Raw genomic sequence first — 10,806 nt, forward strand, 5'->3', positions numbered from 1 at the left:
GAGGCAATGCGCCGAGTTCACACTTTGCAGCGGACAGAACAATTCAATAGACTATGTTTTCTTTGGCTGTAAATGACAACAACAACAAAAACAACCACTGGCTATATTTGTTTTGCAAAAATATGACAAAATAACATTTGAGAAATATATTTTTAAGTTTGTAAGTCTTATTTTTTCCATAAACCTACCGCTCAAAATATATGTTTGGTAGATATAAACTATTATTATTAGCACCAAGAAATACGTCTCTTCATATCTTCCTGTTCAGGACCGAAATGTAAGAGATTGAATGTAAAAAGCAACAGTTTCTTATGAATTCAACAGAGCGTTTGTACTGTGTGTGTCTGGTCGTAGACAAGAAGCAGGAGAAGCAGCTCATCCTCTCTTACCGGGGAGACCTTCAAAGCGGCGGCGCCACCGCGCTTTGTTCACTTTCATTGTCTCTAATTCATTCATTTAAATCAGTTTCATCCATGTGGATGAAGGAAAACTGACAAGAACTGATCATGTAAATACAGAGTTTCCCGTTTTACCATGAACTGTGTGTTATTGCTTTCATGTTGAAGATGTGTATCTGATGCAATAGATGTATGGAGTTGACAAAGAAAATAAGGCACTGATAAATTAAATTAAATTAAAAAAAAGCAAATATCATTGTGTGAGAGTATAATTTAGCCCGCAGACAGTTGTTTTCTTGAGATCAAGAAAACAAGCACGTGGGTGTGTAGCTCATTTGGTTATTGGCACGCAGAGACCACTTGTTATTGTGTCATCAGAACACTTGGAATGGAGAGGCACAACCCTTTTACGCAACATACCACTTCATAAATCAACAGATTCTTTGTTCCTAGAAGAACATGCAACACACGCCCCTACATTTGCATATAGTGCCTACAGAAGGTACCCGGGCTGAACTGAAATCCTATCAGTTAAGAATATGAATGGCTAATAAAATAACCTCATGGTGTAGGCTATTCTGTCTATCTGTTTTGAAGACAAGTCCCTTTTAGGTGAAGGAGAAGGGGTCAATCTTTCTCCAGACAGCAAGAAAAATCAATAGGCTCATTAATCAAAGTCCGTGTTCTTTAAACTACCAGGAGTCACCTTCCAATCAGGGCAGAGAGAAAGCATTATGATATCATCCCTGTAGCCAGTCTCCGGGTGAGTTAGACCTGGCTTTGTTTGAGCTTGCAGGGAGAGCTGCTGTATTTGGAGATGAGGAGAGACGGAGAAGAAGCATGGTCTTAGGGCGGGGTTTGGGTCTCTGGATCTCACGTCTCCTCCCGCCGCCGCCTCTGATAGGATTACAGTTCAGCCCGGTTACCAAGTCGGGGAGCTTTTTCACACAAACAATTAACGCCCACCCACTGAACCGGGAAAGTCGCTTCGAACCAAACAGCGTGTTTCACATTCAACAGTCTATTCAGTAATCACCCAACGCAAAGGAGCGCTCATTATAGAACAGTTTGAGAGAGTGACAGAGAGAGAAGTTGAATGAACAACACTTTCGTTTGTTTCTCGCAGGATTTAAGGATATTTACACCGATTTCTAGTCTTTTTTTAACAACGTTTTGCAATATTTATATTTTTTCCTCAGTCAAAAAGCCCATTTTTTATTTATATTCTCTACAAGGGACCGTTACATAAAGTGATTGAAAACGTTTGGACGCGTCATCTCTGAACAATCTCAAGAAACTGCTCGCAAACATGCCGTCGCTTCTAGATTGAACAGGTTAGCTCGGATTTCCGTTAAGTATTTACAACTATTTGTGACTGGGCACCGGACAGGCAGACGTTTACTTCAGATGCACTTCACATACATGACAGACCCCGTTTAGAGCGCAGAGGAGAGCGAGGAACAAAAACATACCGGCTCAAACCAAAACAAACCGTTTGTAGTTTGACAGAGGCGGTTATGCCAGCCGCTGACTTCGACATGGTGGTTGACAGTCCCCGGTTACACGGGGGTAAAGCCCCCGCCTCTACCCCCAACAACGAGAACGTGGTCCCGGCTTCCCTAAGCAGTCCTGCCGTGGATATCCTGCGGAACTTCTACCATACCAAGCGTGTGGGAAACTACTTGATCGGGAGGAAACTTGGAGAGGGCTCCTTCGCTAAAGTCCGAGAGGGACTTCATGCCATGACCGGAGAGAAGGTAGGCTAGTTGACAGTACTGGAAATTAAAGTTAAGTTGTTGTTGATGGATGGATACATTTGGATACATTTGTTGGGCTTTGTTTGGTTCGTTTCTCTAAAGTTACAAGAGTGATAGAAATCGTCCCATTTTGCCATGCAAAAAATCATTATTTTGGATGTTGAAATGTAAGTGACCAATCTTGCTATAGAATGTATTAGACATTTTGACAACTTTAGTAGCTGCTTAAATTAGATTACTTAATGACCTAATTATAACATGGTTACAATAGCCTCCTATTAAACACTTAAACATGTAAATAGCCACTTCACATTCCAATGTGATGTCATGCCATTGATATATTCTGCCACGTTTAATGTACTATAGAATGGCAAATCGCTGCAGCGGATAGATGACGTAGTCACGTACATAGTCAGAATGTTTTGTCGGGGTCGATAATGATACGTTCCCCAGCAACAATAAATTAAATGTCGCTGAAACAGAAGAGGGAACTAACAAAGAGTCACTGACCAACAATCAAAACAAAACAGGTGGGGTTTTGAAAATTGACTTAGCAACAACAACTGGGACCTAAAATACACCCACCATGAGCATCCACTAAATTTGCCCGAGAAGAGGCAAACAAAAGAAAAAAACTCCCACAGCAAACTTAAAGACAGGAAGCACGCCTAAAAGGGATCGCAAAATAATATAAAGGATTGCTTTATAGGGAGAGCAAACTAAAGGTGTTGACTCTCCACATCTCTCAAGGCATTAACGAGATGACAACCAGCACAGGTGTAACACACACTGACTGAAGAGGTGACATCAATCGGTGCGCCCTACGTGCCAACGAGCTATATGTGCTAACGAGCTATATGTGCTAACGAGCTATATGTGTAACCTCAAACATCAATGGAAAAATCAAAACCTGTAACAATAACCCGATGCTACCTTATTTCACAACTCATAATGACACGAGGTATGATGTACACATGCAACCCTGTTTATTGTAATAAGGACACATTCATTATGAATGGTCTCCTATAGCAGGGATGTTAATCAGCACAGTGGGAGTGTACACACACACACTCTCCTGCCCAAAACACAGCTTGAATATTATCAATATTTACTGTAGTGCCTGTTCTGTACCATGTGGTGGGTAGTGGCTGTGCTGTGCTGTGTTGAGCTGTGCTGTGCTGTGTTGTGTTGAGCTGTGCTGTGTTTTGTGTTGAGCTGTGCTGTGTTTTGTGTTGAGCTGTGCTGTGTTTTGTGTTGAGCTGTGCTGTGTTGAGCTGTGCTGTGCTGTACTGTGTTGTGTTGAGCTGTGTTGTGTTGTGTTGAGCTGTGCTGTGTTGTGCTGTGTTGTGTTGAGCTGTGTTGTGCTGTGTTGTGTTGAGCTGTGTTGAGCTGTGCTGTGCTGTGTTGAGCTGTGCTGTGTTGTGTTGACCTGTGCTCTCTAGAGAGATCTCCTCCTCTGAAACAGACCGAGACTGTCCTAATGAATAGACCAGCCCATGAGAAAGTGGCGCGGGTACTTACATATGAAATGATGTCTTTGATAACTGTGTGTGTGTGTGTGTGTGTATATATGTGTGTGTTTTTTTCACACTGTGTGTGTGTGTGTGTGTGTGTGTTTCGTCGTCAACGCACGGCTGTGATATGGGCTACCATTGGCCACTGGTTGCCTTTGTCTCTCTGGGCTCTCTGTGCTTTTGAGGTGCAGCCAAATGCATTAGCATATTACAAAAACACATACCCCTTTTCCTCACTGTGTGTGCACGCGTGTCTGTATGTGTTTTTCACTGTGTGTGTGTGTGTGTGTATGTGGGTTTTTTTCACAATGTGTGTATGTGTGTGTTTTTTTCACAATGTGTGTGTGTATATGTGTGTGTTTTTTTCACAATGTGTGTGTGTATATGTGTGTGTGTTTTTCACAATGTGTGTGTGTGTGTGTGTTTCTCTCACTATGTGTGTGTGTGTGTGTGTGTGTGTGTGTCCTGAAATTCCTATTTAGAATATTAAAGAAATAGACCCCCCCCCCCTCGTACCCCTTTCACTCTGTTGCTGTAGAGAGAGAGAGAGAGAGAAAACACTCCTCTTTTCTCCTTCCCTTGTTCCCTTTGTATGGATGATGCAAACACTTGGCAATCACAGTCAGGAGAGAGGAGGGGAGAGAGGAGGGGAGAGAGGAGGGGTGCAGCGCTGCTCTCTGGGTCGTCTACTACGGGAGGCAGGGGGGGGGGGGGGGGGGGTGTATTACATCAGCGGCAGTAGTAAGGAAGGAGGGGTGCTTTGTGATAGGACAGGCACGGCCGTGAGAGACAGAGCAGAGGAGGTTGATACTGAATGGGAAGGCTAAAGGACGGGAGAGGATGGAGGCATCACAGGAAACAACGGCCTTATATGGTGGTGGGTGGGTGGGTGGGGGGGGTCAGTGTCTGGGGTGCAGAGAAACGTGTGGGGGATCATATTATTACAAAGGAAAGGAGGAAGAGAGGGGGGGTCAAGGAGATAACACATGTTGTGTATGATGAATCTGTTTTGAATGTATGTAACCCACTTTCCCCGTATGACCTCATTCCCCCCTCCTCCACCCCCCGCCCCTTCCCCCTGTGCCTGTCTGAGAGAAGGTAAACAACAGTTGTTCAGATGGCCCCTGGGCTGAGAAGCCCCTCCTAACTCGCCCTGTCTCCCCTCCTCTCCCCCTAACTCGCCCTGTCTCCCCTCCTCTCCCCCTAACTCGCCCTGTCTCCCCTCCTCTCCCCCTAACTCGCCCTGTCTCCCCTCCTCTCCCCCTAACTCGCCCTGTCTCCCCTCCTCTCCCCCTAACTCGCCCTGTCTCCCCTCCTCTCCTCCTAACTCGCCCTGTCTCCCCTCCTCTCCCCCTAACTCGCCCTGTCTCCCCTCCTCTCCTCCTAACTCGCCCTGTCTCCCCTCCTCTCCTCCTAACTCGCCCTGTCTCCCCTCCTCTCCTCCTAACTCGCCCTGTCTCCCCTCCTCTCCTCCTAACTCGCCCTGTCTCCCCTCCTCTCCTCCTAACTCGCCCTGTCTCCCCTCCTCTCCTCCTAACTCGCCCTGTCTCCCCTCCTCTCCTCCTAACTCGCCCTGTCTCCCCTCCTCTCCTCCTAACTCGCCCTGTCTCCCCTACTCTCCTCCTAACTCGCCCTGTCTCCCCTCCTCTCCTCCTAACTCGCCCTGTCTCCCCTCCTCTCCTCCTAACTCGCCCTGTCTCCCCTCCTCTCCTCCTAACTCGCCCTGTCTCCCCTCCTCTCCTCCTAACTCGCCCTGTCTCCCCTCCTCTCCCCCTAACTCGCCCTGTCTCCCCTCCTCTCCTCTTCCAATCCCCCAGTATACCTCCCCCAGTATACCCCCACTCTCTGTCCTCCCTCCCCCAGTATACCCCCCCTCTCCGTCTCCCCTCCCCCAGTATACCCCCCCTCTCCGTCTCCCCTCCCCCAGTATGTCTCCCCTCCGCCAGTATACCCCCCCGTCTCCCCTCCCCCAGTATACCCCTCCCTCTCCGTCTCCCCTCCCCCAGTATACCCCTCCCTCTCCGTCTCCCCTCCCCCAGTATACCCCTCCCTCTCCGTCTCCCCTCCCCCAGTATACCCCCACTCTCCGTCTCCCCTCCCCCAGTATACCCCCCCCCTCTCCGTCTCCCCTCCCCCAGTATACCCCCACTCTCCGTCTCCCCTCCCCCAGTATACCCCCCCTCTCCGTCTCCCCTCCCCCAGTATACCCCCACTCTCTGTCTCCCCTCCCCCAGTATACCCCCCCTCTCCGTCTCCCCTCCCCCAGTATACCCCTACTCTCTGTCTCCCCTCCCCCAGTATACCCCCACTATTAACAGTAGTTATCTATCAGATCTGATGTCAAATATAAACAGTAGATATCTACTGATCTGATGTCAGCAGTTATCTAGGTGGTAGAGAATAGTAGACGGATAGAGACAGTGGGAGGTAGTGGGAGGTAGTGGGATGGAGACAGTGGGAGGTAGTGGGATGGAGACCGTGGGAGGTAGTGGAAGGTAGTGGGATGGAGACAGTGGGAGGTAGTGGGATGGAGAAAGTGGGAGGTAGTGGGATAGAGACAGTGGGAGGTAGTGGGATAGAGACAGTGGGAGGTAGTGGGATAGAGACAGTGGGAGGTAGTGGGATGGAGACAGTGGGAGGTAGTGGGATGGAGACAGTGGGAGGTAGTGGGATGGAGACAATGGGAGGTGGTGGGATAGAGACAATGGGAGGTGGTGGGATAGAGACAATGGGAGGTGGTGGGATAGAGACAATGGGAGGTGGTGGGATAGAGACAATGGGAGGTGGTGGGATAGAGACAATGGGAGGTGGTGGGATAGAGACAATGGGAGGTGGTGGGATAGAGACAGTGGGAGGTGGTGGGATAGAGACAGTGGGAGGTGGTGGGATAGAGACAGTGGGAGGTGGTGGGATAGAGACAGTGGGAGGTAGTGGGATGGAGACAGTGGGAGGTTGTGGAATGGAGACAGTGGGAGGTGGTGAGATGGAGACAGTGGGAGTTGGTGAGATGGAGACAGTGGGAGTTGGTGGGATGGAGACAGTGGGAGGTGGTGGGATGGAGACAGTGGGAGGTGGTGGGATGGAGACAGTGGGAGGTGGTGGGATGGTGACAGTGGGAGGTGGTGGGATGGAGACAATGGGAGGTAGTGGGATGGAGGTAGTGGGAGGTAGTGAGATGGAGACAGTGGGAGGTAGTGGGATGGAGGTAGTGGGAGGTAGTGGGAGGTAGTGGGATGGAGACATTGGGAGGTAGAGGGATGGAGACATTGGGAGGTAGAGGGATGGAGACAGTGGGAGGTAGTGGGATGGAGACAGTGGGATGGAGAGAGTGGGAGGTAGTGGGAGGTAGTGGGATGGAGACATTGGGAGGTAGAGGGATGGAGACATTGGGAGGTAGAGGGATGGAGACATTGGGAGGTAGAGGGATGGAGACAGTGGGAGGTAGTGGGAGGTAGTGGGAGGTAGTGGGATGGAGACATTGGGAGGTAGAGGGATAGAGACAGTGGGAGGTAGTGAGATGGAGAGAGTGGGAGTTGGTGGGATGGAGACAGTGGGAGTTGGTGGGATGGAGACAGTGGGAGGTGGTGGGATGGTGACAGTGGGAGGTGGTGGGATGGTGACAGTGGGAGGTGGTGGGATGGAGGTAGTGGGAGGTGGTGGGATGGAGGTAGTGGGAGGTAGTGAGATGGAGGTAGTGGGAGGTAGTGAAAGGTAGTGGGACGGAGGTAGTGGGAGGTAGTGGGAGGTAGTGGAATGGAGACAGTGGGAGGTAGTGGAATGGAGACAGTGGGAGGTAGTGGGATAGAGACAGTGGGAGGTAGTGGGATAGAGACAGTGGGAGGTAGTGGGATAGAGACAGTGGGAGGTAGTGGGATAGAGACAGTGGGAGGTAGTGGGATGGAGACGTGGGAGGTAGTGGGATAGAGACAGTGGGAGGTAGTGGGATAGAGACAGTGGGAGGTAGTGGGATAGAGACAGTGGGAGGTAGTGGGATAGAGACAGTGGGAGGTAGTGGGATAGAGACAGTGGAAGGTAGTGGGATGGAGACAGTGGGAGGTAGTGGGGTAGAGACAGTGGGAGATAGTGGAATGGAGACAGTGGGAGGTAGTGGGATGGAGACAGTGGGAGGTAGTGGGATGGAGACAGTGGGAGGTAGTGGGATGGAGACAGTGGGAGGTAGTGGGATAGAGACAGTGGGATGGAGACAGTGGGAGGTAGTGGGATAGAGACAGTGGGAGGTAGTGGGATAGAGACAGTGGGAGGTAGTGGGATAGAGACAGTGGGAGACAGTGGGATGGAGACAGTGGGATGGAGAGAGTGGGAGGTAGTGGGAGGTAGTGGGATGGAGGCATTGGGAGGTAGAGGGATGGAGACATTGGGAGGTAGAGGGATGGGGACAGTGGGAGGTGGTGGGAGGTAGTGGGAGGTAGTGGGATGGAGAGAGTGGGAGGTAGTGGGAGGTAGTGGGATGGAGAGAGTGGGAGGTAGTAGGAGGTAGTGGGATGGAGACAGTGGGAGGTAGTGGGATGGAGACATTGGGAGGTAGTGGGATGGAGACATTGGGAGGTAGAGGGATGGAGACAGTGGGAGGTAGAGGGATGGAGACAGTGGGAGGTGGAAGGATGGAGAGAGTGGGTGGTAGTGGGAGGTAGTGGGATGGAGACATTGGGAGGTGGAGGGATGGAGACAGTGGGAGGTGGAGGGATGGAGACAGTGGGAGGTGGTGGGAGGCTTATTTGTGTTCACATTAATTGGAGAGTGAGCTGTGTTTAATTGTTTGAAGAAGATTAGCCTTTATGTGAAGTATCTTAGAGGGTATTTTAAGATTAACCAGACAGACAGACAGACAGGCAGACAGACAGGCAGGCAGGCAGACAGACAGGCAGGCAGACAGACTCTGGGACATGGAAGAGGCTCTAACATCCACACGCACCTCTCTCTTTCTGTGTGTGTGTGTGTGTGTGTGTGTGTGTGTGTGTGTGTGTGTGTTAGAGAGTCTGTGAGCCGTTATAAACTGAGTGTGAAGCAAACCTCTATCGGTGGAGAAAGGGAGGCCAAATGGTTAGTTAATGTCCCCCATTCGCCACATATATACTAGAAACCTCTCATGCTGAACACACACACACGCTTCCACCTCTATTATAAAATAGATTAATGAAGGTACACACACACACACACACACACCCCTGCAGGTTCTAATGGTATAGTGTGTTAGACGTGCTGGAGGCAGCTGCTGTAGTGACAGAGACAGACCAGGACAGGTTACTATATACAGGAGGGAATGGAGACAGACCAGGACAGGTTTACTATATACAGGAGGGAATGGAGACAGACCAGGACAGGTTACTATATACAGGAGGGAATGGAGACAGACCAGGACAGGTTACTATATACAGGAGGGAATGGAGACAGACCAGGACAGGTTACTATATACCGGAGGGAATGGAGACAGACAAGGACAGGTTACTATATACAGGAGGGCTTCTCTCTCTCTCTCTCTGTCCCATCCACCTCTTCGTTCCATGCCTGTTTCACATTTACACCAGCCTCCTGGTCCATTCTCTTTGGGTAAAGTTTTTAATGATATCTCACGGAGTGCAGTGGTCAGGCTGCCCTATGTCTATAGTCTAGGTCTAGAGACTGATCTTCCTATTTTTCTCTCTATCACCTCCTTCCTTCCCTCCCTCCCTCTCTCTTTCCCTCTCTCCTTCCTTCCCCCCCTCCTTCCTTCCCTCATTCCTTCCCTCCCTCCATCTCTCCTTCCCTCTCTACTTCCCTCCCTCTCTCCTTCCCTCCTTCCTTCCCTCCCTCTCTCCCTCCCTCTCTCCCTCCCTCTCTCCTTCCTTCCCTCCCTCCTTCCTTCCCTCCCTCTATCCTTCCCTCTCTCCTTCCCTCTCTACTTCCCTCCCTCCTTCCTTCCCTCCCTCCTTCCTTCCCTCCTTCCTTCCTTCCTTCCTTCCTTCCTTCCTTCCTTCCTTCCTTCCTTCCTTCCGTCCTTCCTTCCTTCCCTCCCTCCCTCCCTTTCTCCCTCCTTCCTTCCTTCCTTCCCTCCTTCTCTCCCAGGTTGCAGTAAAGGTCATAGATAAGAGGAAGGCGAAGAAGGACTCGTATGTGACTAAGAACCTCCGTAGAGAGGGTCATATCCAACAGATGATCAGACACCCCAACATCACCCAGCTGCTGGACATACTGGAGACTGAGAACAGGTACTATACTATACTATACCACAGACTATACTATACTATACTATACTATACCATACCACAGACTATACTATACCACAGACTATACTATACCACAGACTATACTATACTATACTATACTATACCACAGACTATACTATACTATACCACATACTATACTATGCTATACCATAGACTATACCATGCTTTGCTATAGACTATACTATACTATAGGCTATACTATACTATGCTATACTATATACTATACTATACTATACTGTACTGGACACACTGGAGACTGAGAACAGGTACTATACTATACTATAGGCTATACTATACTATGCTATACTATACTGTACCATAGACTATACTATACTATACCATAGGCTATACTATACTATGCTATACTATAGACTATACTATACTATACTATGCTATACTATAGACTACTGGACATATTGGAGACTGAGAACAGGTACTATACTATACTATGCTATACTATAGACTATACTATACTATGCCATAGGCTATACTATACTATGCTATACTATAGACTATACTATACTATACTATGCTATACTATAGACTATACTATACTATACTGTACTGGACACACTGGAGACTGAGAACAGGTACTATACAATACTATACCACATACTATACTATACTATGCTTTGCTATAGACTATACTATACTATACCATATACTATACTATACTATGCTAGACTATAGACTACTGGACATACTGGAGACTGAGAACAGGTACAACGGAAGTTGAATGAGTTGATGAATTAATCAATTAATCAATGGATGAAAGAATGAACAGATGAAGAAATGAATCAAGTCAACGAAGCTATACAGCACCCTAATGTGCCCCATTTCCTTTACAATAAAACACGTACAATTACTGAACTGGAAATAGTGAGAAACAGTTGTAAAATGAACAGTACATGAA

General features: G+C 48.6%; 1 protein-coding gene across 2 annotated transcripts in view; it reads left to right on the forward strand.

Moving 5' to 3' along the window:
* The first annotated feature begins 1,183 nt into the window (after positions 1-1,183).
* The window catches only part of hunk (hormonally up-regulated Neu-associated kinase), a 25,930-nt gene continuing 16,307 nt past the window's right edge, over positions 1,184-10,806 (forward strand). Inside the window, exons 1-2 of one of the 2 annotated variants that reach the window (XM_036967852.1) lie at positions 1,184-2,155; positions 9,733-9,875. In XM_036967852.1, coding sequence (XP_036823747.1) covers positions 1,916-2,155; positions 9,733-9,875 — 383 coding nt within the window. In that variant the 5' untranslated portion in view covers positions 1,184-1,915. Of the gene's footprint in view, positions 2,156-8,799; positions 9,238-9,732; positions 9,876-10,806 lie in introns of those variants that run through there. The other variant, XM_036967851.1, reaches the window with a different exon arrangement.

This window comes from Oncorhynchus mykiss, chromosome Y, assembly GCF_013265735.2.
Source record: "Oncorhynchus mykiss isolate Arlee chromosome Y, USDA_OmykA_1.1, whole genome shotgun sequence".
In the NCBI taxonomy this organism is placed as follows: Eukaryota; Metazoa; Chordata; class Actinopteri; order Salmoniformes; family Salmonidae; genus Oncorhynchus; species Oncorhynchus mykiss.